Source organism: Equus quagga, chromosome 14, assembly GCF_021613505.1.
Source record: "Equus quagga isolate Etosha38 chromosome 14, UCLA_HA_Equagga_1.0, whole genome shotgun sequence".
NCBI classification, from domain to species: domain Eukaryota; kingdom Metazoa; phylum Chordata; class Mammalia; order Perissodactyla; family Equidae; genus Equus; species Equus quagga.
In genome coordinates, this window is record NC_060280.1 from 52946130 (window position 1) to 52964595 (window position 18466).

An 18466-nucleotide genomic window follows, 5' to 3' on the forward strand; every position below is an offset into this window, starting at 1 on the left:
TGTCTTTCTAGGGAAGATCATTAGCGACACAGTGCCTAGGCTTGTATTGAGGGAAGGAAATGTAGGTATCTTCTGCCTAATATGTACCAGAATTCCAGATTCTTGGAAGGTGTTCAGCGTAAACCATATTGTTTAGGTACAGTGAGCTACTCTTAAAAGTTAGCAGGCCCAGCCCCATGGCCAAGTGGTTAGAGTTCTGTGCACTCTGCTTTAGTGGCCCAGGTTTGTGGGTTCAGATCCCAGGCATGGACCTACTTCACTCACTAGCCATGCTATGGTGGTGTCCCACATATAAAATAGAGGAAGATTGGCACAGATGTTAGCTCAGAGCTAATGTTCCTCAGCAAAAAAAAAAAAAAAGAGTAGTGGGAACCCTCCACAATTCCAAGTTCCCAGATGCCAGCTAACGGCCCATCTTTTAAAAGAGGGCTTTTAAGGGATAGCAGTCAGACCTGCTATGTTCTCTTTTCTGCACACTAGTTTTCAGGCTTAAGATTTACTAGAAGTTATATAATTCATATTATAGATGTTATTAAGAACATTTTTTTCTTATTGCCAAAGCTCAATATGAGTTTATAATGGAAAGTTTCAAAAATACAAGTAAACAAAAAGAAAAACATGTTTTATAATTGTGTCATCAAGAGATGATCATTCTTGACAGTCTGGTGTAGATCCTTTTAAACTTTTTTTGTGTGCATATTTACAAGTGTACTTTTTGAAAATGAGATAATTGTTTTTGACTTTTTTTAACTAATAGATAATGTCTTAATTGTAAGCCTTTAGAACTTTTTCTTCTCTAATAAATGTCTTCAAAATAACATCTGTTGATATTTCCAAAGAGGAAACTTACTTTGATAAATTCGGTTGTGAGAAGTAAATGATTATATTTAACATATGTTAAATGAGACATAGTAGTGGATAAAAAACTAGGGTAGGAAGAGAAAGAACACTACAGTTCTTTATAATCCTCTGGCCACTCACTGTGTTGGACAGCAGGGTCTCGAATTTATTTTCATACTCTCTAGCAATACAACAGTAAGTAGTGTAGAGTAATTACTCATTAAGTATTTTTTAAGCTGATTCACAGAGTTATCCTATTGAATTTATTATAATTGTTTAGTTTCATTTATTCATCAGCTGTTTATTGAGGGTCTGCTGTATTCCAGAGACTTGATATGCCTTAACATTTACCACTTCAAGTGAAGTATGGAAACCTTTCTTCTATCTAGGTCTCTCTATCCTCTCTACTTTTATACATTTGTCTTAAGTATTTAGTATCCTCTACATACATAAGAGTGTTACATCAGATGTGGTTATAATTTTTCTTCAATCATCAAATATGATTTAAGAAACTCATGAGAAGAAGGCTAGTTTATTTTATGTTCATGTTTTCCTCATCCCAATGTTTTTCTTTCCTTTGTGAAGTTCCAGGCTTCTCTTGTTAGCATTTCCTTCTTATTGAGAGAACTTTCTTTAGCCAGGCTTTAAGAGTAGGTTTGTGGGGCCGGCCCGGTGGTACAGTGGTTAAGTTCTCACGTTCCACTTCTTGGCGGCCCGGGGTTCGTTGGTTCAGATCCCGGGTGTGGACATGGCACCGCTTGGCATGCCATGCTGTGGTAGGCATCCCACATATGTAGTAGAGGAAGATGAGCATGGATGTTAGCTCAGGGCCAGCCTGTCTCAGAAAAAAGAGGAGGATTGGCAGTAGTTAGCTTAGGACTAATCTTCCTCAAAAAAAAAAAAAATAGGTTTGCTAGTGACAAATTCTATTAGTTTTTAGTTTTCTTTCATCTGAGAATGTTTTCATTTCCCCTCATTCCTGAAAGATATTTTCACCAGATATAAAATTCATGGCTGACAGTTCTTTTAACACTTTAAAAGTGTTGTTCCACTCCCTTCTGACCCTCATGGTTTCAGATGAGAAATCCCCTGCCTTTTGAATTTGCATTCCTTTCTAAGTAACTCCTTATTTCTCTCTGAAACAGTGAGGTATAGCATGAGGCCTGGGTGAGGGTGTATGTTCAGTTGTCTGCTAGGCCCTGCAGGTACCATCCTGACAAAAGTGGAGCACTGACTTGCACTGCTTCATTTCAGATGAGTAGAGTGGAAGTTCAGTGCCTCTTTTTGCCTTACTGACACTTTCCGGCGACAGTAGTGTACCAACTTGCAGTGTCTTGTTGCCTCCAAGCAGGGTGTAAACTCAGCTCCCTATGAAGCCCTGTTGCCATGCTTAGAAGTGGAGGGCAGATTCACACTGCTGTGTTACAACAAAGCGGGGGTGGGGGGGGGGGGGGGGGGGGGGGGGGGGGGGCAGGGCCAGCTCAGCTCCCTGTTCAGCTCTGCCATTATCTTGACAGGGCAATTGGACTACTGTCTGCTTTTGCCAAGCAGGGTATGGAATGTTAGCTCTCTGCTTGGTTCCACTGAAACTGCAGAGATGGGTGGTTTTTCCATTAGTGTTGGGCTAGAGTAGGGTGCGTATTGCTTGAAAGGTTTTCTGTTGTTAGGCCACTGTTTTCCTGGTGCTTTGGCTAGAGGGAATAGGTTTCTGGAGCTCTTTCTTTTCCGTACCTGTGGGTGGTTCTAGGTTAGAGGCTTCTCCAGTGCCCTATGCTGGATATATGGGAGACAATAAAAGAATTCATATTCTTATTTCTACCTTTTGGTCTTTCTATGCTTGTTTATTGTAAGAGGGAGAACTTGGAAGGAGTGGGACTGTTCAATCTTGGCTGGGTTGCTTTATCAATTATAAAATGGAAAAATTGTTATATTGCAGGTCAGTGTTAGGGATAATTGGATTTATGATGTAGAATATTGAATCTTTTGGGAAAAAAATGTATTTAAATACTAAATGTCATTTGTTGAACCTTAGAATTCAAAAGCAGGAAGTGGAGGAAAGTCACAAATTACTTGGGATAATCCTAAAGAATTAGAAGGCTACATCCAAAAACTCCAAAATGCTGCGGAACGACTTGCCACTGAGAATCGAAAACTGAGAAAATGGCACACTACATTTTGTGAAAAGGTATATTTTATTTATAAAATTGAATAAGCTGTGAATAGGATTATTTAAAAAGTAATTAGAATATAATTTTAAGTAACTTCTTATTTGGAAATAATTTGAAACTTAAAGTTGCAAAAATAGTATAGAGATTTCACACTTACCTTTCACCCAGCTTCCCCTATTGTTAACAACTTGTGTAACTGTAGTACAGTTATCAAACCTAGGAAATAGACTGTTGTGAATTTTACAACTTTTCCCACTCACGTCCTTTTTCTTTTCCAGGATCCTACCTTGCATTTAGTTGTTGTCTCTATAGTCTCCTCTCTTCAGTCTTTCCTTGTTTTCATGACCTTGATACTTTTGATGAATAGGGGTCAGTTGTTTTGTAGAATGCCTCTCCATCTGGGTTTGTATGATGTTTTCTCATTATTATATTGGGATTATACAGTTTTGACAGGAATATCACAGAAGTGATGTTTTGCCTTTCTCAGTGCATCGATCAGGTATTGATATGTCTTATTATAGGCTGAGTTAACCTTGATCACTTGGTTAAGGGGCTGTCTGTCAGGTTTTTCCACTGAGAAGTTGCTATTTTTCCAGTGATACTTGGAGACTCTTGTGCTCTAATGTTAACAGGTGGTGGTTCTTATGAATATTGATCTGCTTCGGCAGCAACAGCGTTGGAAAGATGGGTTACAGGAACTGAGAACTGGCTTAGCAAGTGTAGAAGCACAGGTAGAGTATGTTTTATTTTGTGTCTGTACTTTGAAATATGGCCTTCTCAGAATGTGAATGTGTGAATTGATGAAAAGTCCATAAAGGTTGTCTGTAAACCTTTACTAATGAATTTCTAATAAATTTAGAATTCAAGTAAATTATATATATGGACCATAAATTAATAGTGCGTTTACATTTAAAAATATAAAAATAAGTTTCCATTTGTCCTATAGAATGCTCAAATCCTCAATTCAGACTTTGTAGTTTTTCTGACTTGGCTTGACTATCTGTCATTTGTTATTTTTCTTTTAGGTGATTGTGACATCTGTAGAACACAAAGTTAGATTTAGGCAGAAACCTAATGATTAAAATAACTTTGTTTCAGAATTTTTTTCCTTTTCTTGGGTAAAATTTCAATTCTATATACATTTTGATATGAGATGATGTATATGAAGGTGGTTAGCACAGAGCTTCCTACGTAGTAGGTGACAATGGGATCTTAGTTGGCTATGAGCTAGGTGTCTTACATGTTTACATACATTTTTCAGTTCGTGGAACTTTAAGAAATAACAAAAATTAAAGTACTAGAATTGATATATTTATGGTTATGTGGAGGCAAAGAGTGTATAAAATAGGAGAACTGAGCATTCTCAAATTTTAAATTTATCATGTTTTTAAATGTCCAATGGATTATTTAGAGAGAGGAAAGGGAAGAGAAGAGCGATACCTGATGGGAATTTTTGAAAAAGGGCTAAGAAATTCACAAAGTAAACCGTTATTCCTGTTCTTGGCTTTTTTTTAGCATCATAAAATAAAGTCCATATATAAAATCCATTTAATATTAGTTTGATTTTTAAAATTTTACTGATCTTTTGTGTGTTATTTGTAAGCACATAGCTTAGAGATTTTCATATTTGACTCCATATAAACTCTCGTACTACACGTTGCAGTAAAGGGGTTGCATGTTTTAAGATATTTAAAATGAGGTTTTTTAATTATAATTTTACTTTATGTGATATGAGAGCATTAAATGAAAACCCCATTCTACCACGTAATTTTTATTTACTTATTTTTAGTTTTATTTAATTATTATCATTTTTTAACACCTAATTTTTAAATAAAAAATGTGACTATAACATATTAGGGATTCCAAGCAAGTGACATGCATGCGTGGAAACAACACTGGAATCATCAACTGTACAAAGCTCTGGAACATCAGTATCAGATGGGCTTAGAAGCGCTTAATGAGAATCTGCCAGAAATAAATATAGACTTAATGTACAAGTAAGATTTTTTAAAACCCAGTTCAATTTTTTTATCTGTAATTTTCTGATTATTTATATTTTAAAGTTATTTATTTGCTTTCAGACAAGGACGGTTACAATTCAGACCTCCTTTTGAAGAAATCCGGGCTAAATATTATAGAGAAATGAAGAGGTTCATCGGCATACCTAATCAGTTTAAGGGAGTGGGTGAGGCAGGAGATGAATCTATTTTTTCTATCATGATTGATAGAAATGCAAGTGGATTTCTGACTATTTTTAGCAAAGCAGAAGATCTATTTAGGAGATTGTCAGCTGTTTTACACCAACATAAGGTATGGAATGTAAATTTCTGTCCATCTGTTATAATATTTCATCTGATTGAATTAGTATTAAATGTACAAATCAATAGTTTTCTTCTGTGGCATAAAATAAAAATATGGCAAACCAGAGAGCCAGAATTGAGGATTCTTATACAACCTAGATTTATGCCACTCATGAGAAAAAAGTTACACTAAATTTTTTGGCTTAGACTATTTGAAGATTGAGAAACTAGTTCTTTTTTTTTGTTTTTTTGAGGAATGTTAGCCCTGAGCTAGCATCTACCACCAGTCTTCCTCTTTTTGCTGAAGAAGACTGGCCCTGAGCTCACATCCTTGCCTTTCCTCCTCTACTTTATATGTGGGACGCCTGCCACAGTGTAGCTTGGCAAGCGGTGCATATGTCCGCACCTGGGATCTGAACTGGCAAACCCCAGGCCGCTGAATTGGAGTGTGAGAACTTAACCACTGTGCCACCGGGCCAGCCCCAGCTAGTTCTTTTTTTCTGGTTGTTATGTCAACTTGGAATATGACGCTACTCTGTTGTGTCAATTTTAATTTCTCTCTGGAAAATAGAAACTTTTCTTCATTCGTCCTTTCCAATACATGGAAAGAAGCCTTCAAAGTTAATGAAATCAAGATGATTTAACTTTTTTTTTTTTTTTTTTTGGTGAGGAAGATTGACACTGAGCTAACATCTGTTGCCAGTCTTCCTCTTTTTGCTTCAGGAAGATTGTTGCTGAACTACCACCTGTGGCAATCTTCCTCTATTTTGTCTGTGGGACACCGCCACAGCATGGCTTGATGAGTGATCTGTAGGTCTGTGCCTGGGATCCAAACCTGCAAACCCCAGGCTGCCAAAGCAGAGTGCATGAACTTAACCACTACGTCACTGGGCCGGCCCCTGATTTAACTTTTTACCTTTGTGTGTGGTACCAATTCTCTAAAGGAAAACCCTAATTGCATTCATTACTCATTTGTATCGATCCTGAGACATATGACTGAGAATTCAGCCAGTTTCTTAAATGATACTGCAATGCTTCTTCTGTATTTTAGATTTCTAGAATAAATTGAATCTGGATACTTTCAGATTTGTAGCCTATAGTAGTCTTGGCTTTGCAGAAGTAATTCTTTGTATACATCAAATTTGAGAAGAGAATCTGAAAAAAGGGTTTTTGTCTCTCTTCAAAAAAGTTTGATGGTCTCTGTATTTTTGTATATTAAATTGTTTTTTCCTGTTCATTCTTTAGGCTGTGCAGCAATAATTATATTTACATACTTAAATTTGAAGTTTACTTGAATACCTCACATTTGCTCCTTTTTATTGCTCTTAAAGGTTGAATCTTAATCTTTTAAATGTTAATTTATTAGTTCTATTTCTTTAATAATATGTTTTTCATTTGTTAAATAGGAATGGATTGTAATTGGGCAAGTTGATATGGAAGCTCTGGTGGAAAAACATCTTTCTACTGTACATGATTGGGAGAAAAATTTTAAAGCACTGAAAATAAAAGGGAAAGAAGTAGAACGACTTCCAAGGTATTAGAAGTTAAAGTAGTCCTTGTATCTCATAATAGTTTTTGCCACAGGATAGTAGGGGTACTCTTCATTTAATGGTATTGAAGTCAGGTCATCTTACCTCCTCGAGAATTCAGCTAGGACTCTTATCATCAGAGTAGGTCATTGCTGAGACCAAAAGAAATTTCTCTTCTGGAGGTTCTGCTGGCTGAGACCAAGTTGGATAGAACAGACTGGGGAAAGAGGCTTCTATCGAGATCTGGCATGTAGATCTGATATTTGATATGCATAGGCACAGTCTAACAATGGTAAGAATATACTGCTGAGAGCATACTAAAGGATATAAAGCTAGTGACATTTGACTGATTTTGTACTGCTCTGCTTCTGTTCAGAATGCCCTGGGAGGCACACAACATAGTGCTGCTTCTAGGTACTGCCTGAAATGTGAGGAGACCCTCTGAGAGGCATCTCATAACCCAGCTACTCGGGTATATCCCCCTCACTATCTGAAATTCATATCATTCGAACCACTTTTGAAATAAGCTCTATGAAAGGCCTTTTTAAATTGTGCATGCCACTTTTATTAATTCATTTGCTCATTCTTTCAATAATTATTTGGTGAGCACTTATAATATGCAAACCCTTGTCCTGTGGGAGTACAAAATGAAGAAGACAGAGTACCTGACATCAAGTTGCTTGCTCTCTGGTAGTGCAATACGACACGTGTACTTGATGATTAAGTCAGTACACACAGGGGTTAAGAGAGTAGGCTCTGGGGTTAGATGGCTCTTACCATCTGCTTGACTTTGACAATCATTTAGACCCCGTGAACCTCAATTTCCTCAGCTTGAAAATAGTTAAAACTATAGTATTTATCTCATAGTGTTTTGTGGATTAAATGAGTAATTTGTATGTAAATTACTGGTACAGGGTAAGTTTTCAAAAAAATTCTTAATTGTTGTTATTAATACCAAATAGAATAGTCTTTATTTCATGTTAGAGATTGAACTAAGGGCTATGGAAATTTACAGGATGATGACATCCCACCCATTTGGGGCAAAATCAGGGAAAGCTTTGTTAAGGTAAAAATACTTGAACTAGGATTTTGACAGGTAGGCAGGAGAATTGGAGGTTAAAGCAGAGCTTCTCAGGAGAGAGATTTATGTGCTGAAAATAGGAAGTTGGTTAATTGAGAATTTGATTAGAGTTAATGTTTTGTTAGTGTCTAGAGGAGATGTTCCTGGAAAAGAGTAGATAAGGTACAGATTTGGGAGAGTCTTAATTCTAAAATAGGGGATTTTGATTTTATTTGTGTTAGAATGGTTAGCTGTTGAAGGCTTCTAAACAGAGGTGTGTCAGTACCAAAGCTCTACATTAGGAATGTTAATCTGGAAATAAATGAGTTGTGTGGTGGAAGAAAGAGATCCTGGAGGGAGAGAAGTTAGTCTGTCACTTTCCCAGAGACCAGTAATAAGTAGTTGAATTAAATTGTTGGTACTCAAAATGGGGAGGAGGAAATATCATGAAGTATTAAGAGTCTTATTCTTGGAGAAAGATGAGGGATGAGGAATAGAGAAGAGACAAATGACCTGAGGGTTGGAGCTTAAATGATTAGGATAATGATAGCACCATTAATATTAGTTTGAAATAAGGAAAAGATAGTGCTTTTGTAATATTTCTCTATGAGATTTCTCTTCTCCTTTGGATGCTGTCTTTGATCCTGGTCTTGCCTGTCTTGTTTGACTTTATACTCTCACCTGACTGCTGAAGCCGTCTACTGCTGCCACTACTATTTATCTGTCCCTGACTGTAGACAGCTTTCCTACTCATGCTTCCCTGCCAAAGCTAAACCAAACAGAAAGAATGCCTGTCTCACATTCCACTTTCCATTTTGCTATTTCTTGCTAATAAATTAACATATATTTATCTAAGCTAATTAACACATACATACACACAGATGTTTATTTTGTGGGTACTTTTTGGAAATATACTGTAAGATTTGGAAAGGCATATTCTAATGATGTATTTCAGATACTGTTGTAAGGATGTAATTTTTGGTTAGGCTGCCTATGGCTATCCATTCTATCTATGGCTGAATGGAGCCTCCGTTGGTTGTTATCATTATTTTCCAGTGAAAGGTGAATGTTAGTCTTGTCCACAGGATTCTGTAGTCAGTGAGACATCTCTGCTGTAATCATATCACTTTATGTTAATTCATTAGCAAAACATGGTATAATGTAATTTTTTAGGTTTACCAAGTTATCTGTCTTCATGTATCAAATGTTAGAAATCTTGACAATTTATATGCCAGGATTTCAAAAATCATGTAACTTCATGTATGAGGCAAATTGGCTCTTAGGTGTTTTGGTGGTTAAGAACTGGGTTTAAACCTCTCCAATTAGTGAGTGATTGAGAATAAATTAAAATAGCCTTATTTAGGGCCAGCCCGGTGGTGCAGCGGTTAAGTTTGAACATTCTGCTTCTTGGTGGTCTGGAGTCCACTGGTTTGGATCCTGGGTGTGGACATGGCACTGCTTGGCAAAAGCCACGCTGTGGTAGGCATCCCATGTATAAAGTAGAGGAAGATGGGCACGGATGTTAGCTCAGGGCCAGACTTCCTCAGCAAAAAGAGGAGGATTGGCAGTAGTTAGCTCAGGGCTAATCTTCCTCAAAAAAAAGCCTTATTTATAGGAGAAATAAGAGAAAATTACATTTTTATAAAACTGAGTATTTAGCACATATAAATTGCTTTCTAAGAGTATCACCTGGCTCCATGCAGTAAAAAGGGCAAGTAGCTTTCTAAATAGTCTTTGTGACCAAAATTTCCAGACTTTTTTTTTTTTTTAACTTTGTATAATTTAAGATAAATACGAGATTTTCCTCAGATGAACAAGTCTGGTTCAACTTCTGTTTGCTTAGAACATTACAATTTTCACTTAAGGGTACTTTACAAAGAATTAGTGTTTTTAAAAATATACGCCTTTTTTTCTGATTATTAAAGTAGTATATTTGTTTTTTAAAATGTTTGAAAGTGTAGAAAAGTACAATCACAGTTGCTGTTAATATTTAATGTTTTGGACATATACTTACAAAATTTGCATTGGATTGTATCCTGTTTTTATTTAACACTATTTCATTAGTGTTTTACCATGTTATTACTTAGACCTCAAAAATGTGATTTTTAATTGTATGGATATAAAATAATTTATTTTGCCATTCCTGCATTTAGCTTGTTTCTAATTTTTCACTGTTATAATTAATGCTTTGGTGAAGATGCTCGTATATAAATCTTGGAGTCCAGCCTTAAAAAAATTAAGATAAATTCTAAAGGTGACGTTGTTAAGACAGAGGATATGCCTGTTTTAATACTATTTGGTATGTGTTGCTAAATTGCTCTTCATAAAAGTTGCATTATTTTATACTCTGACCAACAATTCTGAAAGTTCTCTGCCAACATAACTGAAGATATGAATTAACAATTCATTACATTTTTGTCAATTTGATAGGTATAAAATAGTATCTTATTGTTTTATTTTCTTAGTGCTTTAATAAGCTGTATTCACTTTCTATCTTTATTTTCTTTCCTTTCTCATAGTTCTTTATACTTTGACTATAGGACAGTGCATTTATTTTATAAATATTTAAATAAGTATATTATATGCTGTGAAAAGTAAAGTTTGTAAATATTTTAAATATATTTATGTTGATACTTTAGTAATTCATAATGTGCTGCCATTTTTGAAACTAATACATTGGATGATTAAAAACTATTATTATAAGAAAATCATTGTTTAATGAAAAGCTTCATAATAGTGCATGTAAGGCACTTTTGCTAAATGAAATATAACTGTGCTTAGAGATTACAATAATACTTTTGAGTTACTTAAAATATATTACCCAAAATCATAATATTGGAATGAGACTCTTTTCCTCTAATTAGTCTTTTTCATGTCAAAATATGTCCATTGGCATTTTTCAGTGCTGTCAAGGTAGATTGTTTAAATATTAATTGTAACCCTGTGAAGACTGTGATTGATGATCTCATCCAGAAGTTATTTGATATGCTTGTTCTTTCTTTGAGGAAGTCCATCCAGGGTAAAGACACGTTTTATTTTTATTTTTACTTGATTTTATATATAAAGGCATGTGCTTTGATAGCTATGAAATATAATCCCAATGATGATTAAAATCAAAACTGATCTAGAAAACGTTATGAAATAAAATGTACTTAAAGTGTTAATTTTAATAAAATAGGAAAGTCCATGTTCAACTCCTACGAGGTCTAAAAATTGAAGGCATTTTTATTATTTGCAGTCTGAGCTAGTATCAGTTTGTTGCATATGTTATTGAGAAAGATAGGTAATTCTGGTATAATGTATTTCTCCTTATTGCTTCAAACGACTACTGTTTTCCAAAATACCGCACTGTTTCTTTTTCCCTTTAAACTGATATGTTGCAGCATATTATTTTAAAGACTGAAAAGTTCCGAATTTTGAGTAAAATTTACTGAGAATGAGTGCATTTTAACTTTAAATTCGAAGTTTTAGTACATCCTGAAACAACTAAACTTTCATGAGAAGAAATTTCTTTGCTTTTCCCACGTTTTGAAATTTTATTGCGTGAAAGCAAGTGATAATTTAGGATTTAACGTGTTTCATGTAGTGATTACTTCTAACACTCCTTGATTTAGAAATTATGTAATTATATATTTTTTGGTGGTAATAATATTTCTTATATCTCAATGTTACCTATTCAGCTCATTTACATGAAATTGATACATTTGTCACTGAGGCTATGGAAGTCTTAACAGTTATACCCCAGTCTGTGGAAGAGATAGGTGATGCGAATTTGCAATACAGTAAGCTACAAGAACGGAAACCAGAGGTGAGAATCACAAAGTACAGTTATTTATTTATTTTTACTGTACTGGAGAAGTTTAAATTAGGTAATTTTGTGTGATTATTGAGAAGTATCATATAATTTCAATATTATAATAAAGCCCATATAATCTGATCCAATTGGTCAGCTAATGACTAGACTCTTGATGTTATGTTGATTTAATGAAACAGTAACAATAATGCTTATTATTGTTTTCAGGAGTATTTGCAGTCTATTTTATGATGTGGTATATTAGAGTAAGACTAAACTTAAATAATTCATGCTGTTACTTCTGGAGTTTTAATTTTAGGAGGCTAAAATATGAAGTTAGAGCTGAAATAGAAATACACACACACACAGGCACACATTCACAAACACACACATATGATGGAGAAGCTCATAATTAGAGACAAAGATGAAAGAGTGGTAAAGTTTCGTAAAAACAGTATCCAGAAGGCTGGAGCATAGAATAAGCAAGGCAAAATTTTATAAAACATATAGTGGATGATTTTAGTTATGTTTAGAAGAAAGAGGAGAAATAATTCGAATCAGAATACGAACTTCTGTGTATCCCTACTATGTGATAGACTTAAAATTATTAAGAGAATTAAAAATGAGTGAAATGATGTACCTTCATGGTGGAAGGAATTACAGATTTTATATGGTAGGCTTAAAGGTATAAAGAGGGTTTAAAGACAAATAAAATAATAGATTTGTCTAGTAGAAAGAATCAACTAAAGAAGGAATGGCATTATGAGCTGTGGCAGTTAGCATTCATTTATTTGAAAGATATTTATAGATCACCTGATGTATTCTAGGCATTGTGCTAGGAGTTGGGGTTGCAGTGATGAACATGCTCTATTCTCATAGAATGTGCTTTTGTGTGTATGTGAGAGAGAAAGAGAGAGAGGGAGACAGAAAGAAGTGTAAGAGGCGCTAGAGAAGTGAGAGAATGAGCATGCTCAAATGTTACTTAGGATGCTACTTAGGGCAGCTGATCATGGGAGACCTCAGAGAATTGACATCTGAACTGAGACCTGAAAGATAAGGAGCCAACCATTCTGAGATTTGAGGGCAGATCATTCTAAGCAGAAGGAACAGCACATAGAAAGATCTTAAGTTAGAGTAGGAGGTTGGTATGTTCAAGGAAGAGATAGAAGTCAATGTCAAGAAAGTTATTAAGAAAACGATAGCATTCAAGGAAGAAAATGGTATGAGGTAAAAATTGGAGAAGTAGGCAAGGACCAGATTATGAAGGTATTTTTTAGGCAATCATAAGGAGTTTGGATTTTTTTCTAAGTGTAATATAAGCTCCTTAGAGGGATTTGAGCAGGGGAGTGACACAATGTGGTTTACATTTTGAAGTAATACTCTTGCTGCTCTGTAGAGAATGGATTAGAGTGAGACAAAAGTAGCAGAGAGTCCATTTAGTAGGATATTGCAGTTGGTAGACAAGAGAGGATAGAAGCTTATACCATGTAGTAGCAGAGGAAATGAAGAGAACTGGAGAAACTGATATATTTTAAAGTTAGGACCAAGAAGATCTTCTGATGCATTAAGCAGAGGGGGGTTAGAGAATGAGAAATAAACATGTCTCCTAGGTTTTTGGCTTGAGCAGCTGGGATGGTGCTGTTTACTAGGTTGAGGATGACTATAAGAGGAAGGTGTTTGGAGATTGGAAGTGGTGGGGATTGAGATGTCAGGAGAAGTTGAATGAGAAATATGGAATTTATAGAGTAAAGGTAAAGATTAGAGATATAAATGTGGAAGTCATCTTTATATCTGTGATATTTAAAGCCATGAGATTGGACTAGACCATCTGGTTGATAGCAAACTGTAGAGGATATAGGACCGGGTATGAGCGTTCCAAAACTTAAGAGATCAAGCATAGGAGGAGACAGCAAGGGAAATTGAGAATGAAGTGGGAGGAAAGACATGAAGTGTATCATCACAAAAACTAAGAGAAGAGAAATAGATGTTGTATGCTGGGAGCAACATGTGAGGCTGAAAGTGGCAAGAGATAGTATAAAGAGCTAGGTAGAATCTAGGTCATGTGAAAATCAAGTTGTTAGGCTTGATTTTCTGGATGCTGGGGAGTCATTGCTGGCTTTTAAGCAGCAAGATGTAGAATTGTGTTTTGATATGTCTGTCTGTTGGTTTGTGGATTTGAAGGAGTAGGAAAGGAGGCAGGTAGACTAGGAAATTGTTATATTGTCTTTATAAATTAACCTAAGTTCCATTCTCATGTAGGAAATTAGAATCATACTCTATTTTTTCTCTTTTCTTACTAATTTTCCTAGTACAACATGGTTTCTTTGTCCATTGGTTTTTCTCTTTCTCGGATGGAACTGATCTTGCCCAGGGATTGCAAACTGTCATTGAGATATCTTTGAAATTCTTTTTTTGTCTATTATGTGTGCACAGTGATTTTTAAAAATCTTTCAATGGATTTTATGGCTTTGTTGAATAGTATAAGTTCAGGTCTTAATTTATAGAACACTGTTGTTTTGCACTGCAAAGGCTTAGAAGTAAAAGGCTTAGAAGTAAGTCAAGCAGTTTAGCATCTGTTGACTTACACCCAGACTGTTTAACAGACTACTAATTCTACACGACTCAGTGAGTTTCAAGTAGAAACTGAATGCAGGGCTTGACTTGACTTCTTTAGTTGTCTGTTTCCTAAGTAGCTTTTTTCATGATTTTCCTTTCTGTATTAAGTAGGATAATTTAGTTAACTTATGCTCTTAGATAATCACTAATCTTAGTTCTTTTAGAAGCCTCTGTATCATTTTCTTATGTATGGAACATTTATAAAAGGAACTTTACTTTGAACAGCTAGAATATTGTCTTTATGGATTTATGGTTTCATTCAGTCTCATATTACCACTTTTATTATCCCTTTTTAACTTCTGATGTTAGAGTGCTTTAGTTGAGTTTGTATATAATAAGTAAGCATTAGAAACTTTATATCTAGGAATTTAACAAATTATTCACATTATTTTTTTTAACCTTTAGATTTTGCCCTTATTTCAAGAAGCTGAAGATAAAAATAGACTTTTTCGAACTGTGGCAGGTGGAGGTTTAGAAACAATAAGTAATCTGAAAGCTAAGTGGGATAAATTTGAGTTGATGATGGAAAGTCACCAACTTATGATTAAAGATCAGGTAAGAACCTTTTAGTCATTTTGTTAAAATGGAAACTTAATTTTTTTCTCACTTAAGATTTCTTGCTTAGCTTTATTCCATTATAGCTCAGGTTTATGAGAATTTTATATTGCTAATGAAATTTACCTTCTTCAGTACTTCTCTATAGTAAAACACCTTATATAATGATGATCAATTCACATAGTTTATCTTCACTTCCTGCCATTCAAGAATGTGTGGAACATTATTTTCAGTGTTTCTTATGAATGAATTTGTTTCCCGACTATGTGTGGTGTCTTTTAAGGGTACAACCTGGAAGTTGCATATATCTGTTGCACTCAGATCCCCTTGACCATTGACCAGAACTTAGTCTCATGGCCTTTAGCTGGATGGGAGACTGGGAAGTGCCCTCCTCCTTAACATTAAGCAACTGTGTCCTCAGGTAGAACAACTGGCAGCCATACGACAGGCATATTTTCTTTTTGCATCAACTTTGTTGATAGTTGTAGTGGTTGCTGTTAATCACATGAATGACTTCTTAATGATGGTGTTTGTGGATTATCTCTTGTAAATTTATGGTCTAATTTTATGTTTTTGAATTATTTTATTGCTCTTGAAATCAGTAATTAAAAACAATCTTTTGAAATGTTGGTATTGATATTTCTTCACTTTTAAATAGAAAATGTTGGAAATAAAAATGTGAAAATAAAGTGGGATTTTACTCTGAATTAAGTTGTATAAACTCTATTGATTTATAGATTGAAGTGATGAAAGGAAATGTGAAATCACGTCTTCAGATTTATTATCAAGAATTGGAAAAATTTAAAGCTCGTTGGGACCAACTAAAGCCTGGTGATGATGTTATTGAAACTGGCCAGCAAAATACCCTTGATAAAAGTGCAAAGTCAATAAAAGAGAAAAAAATTGAGTTTGATGATCTTGAAGTCATAAGAAAAAAGCTGGTGTATGTTTTTTCTTTAAAACCGATAGTGTACATTTTGAAAAAAACAGTTTTGTGTCTGTGTATTATTAGTAATTTTCTAATATCTGTTATCTTAATATCTTTCCTTATAAACTTAACGTTTTTAAAATACAAATAATAAGTCTCATGCTACTGCTTCCTTAAGAGTTGTGGTTAGATTATATAAAGATATTAAGAGAAAAGCAAATTTCTGGTTAGGCCTAGAGATAGAATAGAAAATTACGTTTAATGAAAAATTAAATTAGGGAATTGGAATACTTGCTTTTTGTGATCTCATTGTATTTAAAAATGGAATATATAAAATTAATGGAAAATTACTTTCAAAGCCTCTGAGAAAAAAATGAACCTAGCAAAATAATAAAAAGGTTTCAAAAAAATTTGTTGTTTTATGTTATAATAATATAAAGTATTAAATGTGAACAGTGTTTTAGGTTTTGTCTATTTAGGTAAAGTGTATCAATAAAATAATTGCTTGCATAGGTGAGTGAAGGTTTTAGTACCACACTTTTTAAATCGTGTTGCACCAGTTAGATGAAGGATATCTTATATTCTAGAAGTTAACTCTTTCAGCTAAGAATATTATCTTCTCGGATTAATCCATAATTTATAAAATTCTGAATATATATGTTATGTGATATATATTGTTTACATAAAATATATTTATATATTACCAACTCCACTTAGACTCCTTTGTAAAAAATGCATATTAATGAATTTAAAAGAACCCATACCTAAGTAAAATTATCATGTAAAGTAGGCATAGTACCTACTATGTACCTCCGCTATCAAATACACATGCACACACACACACACAATGCAATTAAATAACATTGATATTTCCCAGTCTTTCTTTTTTTAGAATCTAATAATATTTCACTGTTTTCTTCTATAGTGATGATTGCCATCATTTTGGGCTAGAAGAGCCCAACTTCTCTTTGGCATATAGCATCCATAAAGATATTGAGAGCTGTGCACAAATTTGGGCTCTTTATGAAGAGTTTCAGCAAGGATTTCAGGAAATGGCCAATGAAGATTGGATTACTTTTAGGTCTGATTCATTAACAATATTTGGGTTCTTATAGTTTGGTAGTGTTTTTTGGGATGTCAGTTTTATTTAAGGTGTGTTTCTGGTATTTTGCAGGACTAAGACATATCTGTTTGAGGAATTTTTGATGAATTGGCATGACAGATTAAGGAAGATTGAAGAACATTCAGTAATGACAGTAAAATTACAGTTAGAAGTTGACAAATATAAAGTAAGATAGTTTTACTTATTCTACTGTTTAAAAATGTTGTTTGCAGCTTTCATATATCTTTTTATCATGTGGTAACTGACCTGTAATTTTAGTTTATGTATTTTTTAATGATTTCATTACATGAAAAAAATAGGAAGTATAGAATGAACCAAGAAATTATTGGTATTTTTTACTACTAATTCAAAAGAAGTTTGAAAAGAAAAAGTTTGAAAAGAAGCAATTTATGGTTAAAGTTATAAATTGGAGTGTTTATACATCCAATTTAGGATGTGGGTCATTTAGCATATTTAGGATGTAGGTCGTATCCTAAAATCATAAAATAGAAATATTTTAGGTCATCTTTTAAAATATGGAAGCTAGAAAGGGAAATTTGCATGTATCCGCAGCAATGTTTAATAAAAAGTTTTATAGAATTCTGTTTAAGAATTTAATTTCAAAATTGTCTAATAAGATAATGGAGTAATTACAATTAGCTATATTAATTAAAATTTTTACTTTATCATAATAGTAAATAATAATTTGCATTTTGCTAATATATGTATATGTGTGTACAAATGTCTTTTTTCCTTCCTTTTTAACAGATCACAATTCCTGTCTTGAAATATGTGAGAGGGGAGCATCTATCTCCAGATCACTGGCTTGACCTTTTTCGTCTGCTTGGCCTTCCTAGGGGGACTAGTCTAGAGAAATTATTGTTTGGTGATCTGCTTAGAGTAGCTGATACCATTGTTGCCAAAGCTTCAGACCTTAAAGTAAGTATCACTTTTATAAGTATCTCATAAATCTGACCTTTGTTAACACATGATTTTGCTTCATATTTTATTTAAATGAAATGGCAGGTTAAATTATTTTCTTCCCTTAAAATAGTGACAATATTCTGTTATTCCATTATTCTTTCATTGATAATACATCTGAATCTGTATGGTTGTATTGAAACAATATAAACCCCTTCCTTGAGAGAGAAAAAACATGAAATAAAAATAGATGTCTGTCTTTATGAAAGGAGTCAGCTTTAATCAGAAAGCAAACAAATACAAATCATTTTACCTAAAATACATTAAAATTATGGGGTATATTATAAATAGAAGCTAAAGTATAGAAAAATCCAGAGAGCTAAACCAAGAACCAATTTGCTAATCAGGTTTAGAAAAGGTCTCAGGTAAAAGTAAAACTTGCACGATTCTCTCATAAGTGGCAGGCTTGCTGTGTTGTGTTCTGCCTATCAGTGTGAAAATAAAAGCACTCCTGGTGTCACATTGTTCTATTTCCTGTCTAGTATGTATACTTTTATGTTTGTTGATAATCCTGAAGCATATTTAGATAATCATAAGGTTATAAAGCATGACTGCTGTAGGAGATAACTCTGGATGATTGTTAATCACTTTAGA

General features: G+C 34.0%; 1 protein-coding gene across 6 annotated transcripts in view; it reads left to right on the forward strand.

Annotated features, from left to right (window-relative positions):
• The window catches only part of DYNC2H1 (dynein cytoplasmic 2 heavy chain 1), a 289228-nt gene that overhangs the window by 20358 nt on the left and 250404 nt on the right, over positions 1-18466 (forward strand). For all 6 annotated transcript variants that reach the window (XM_046637538.1, XM_046637540.1, XM_046637542.1 and 3 more), the window contains 12 exons: positions 2873-3025; positions 3641-3739; positions 4866-5005; positions 5090-5318; positions 6715-6842; positions 10801-10916; positions 11578-11705; positions 14712-14861; positions 15599-15804; positions 16715-16870; positions 16964-17078; positions 17660-17830. In XM_046637538.1, coding sequence (XP_046493494.1) covers positions 2873-3025; positions 3641-3739; positions 4866-5005; positions 5090-5318; positions 6715-6842; positions 10801-10916; positions 11578-11705; positions 14712-14861; positions 15599-15804; positions 16715-16870; positions 16964-17078; positions 17660-17830 — 1791 coding nt within the window. The remainder of the gene's footprint in view (positions 1-2872; positions 3026-3640; positions 3740-4865; positions 5006-5089; positions 5319-6714; positions 6843-10800; positions 10917-11577; positions 11706-14711; positions 14862-15598; positions 15805-16714; positions 16871-16963; positions 17079-17659; positions 17831-18466) is intronic.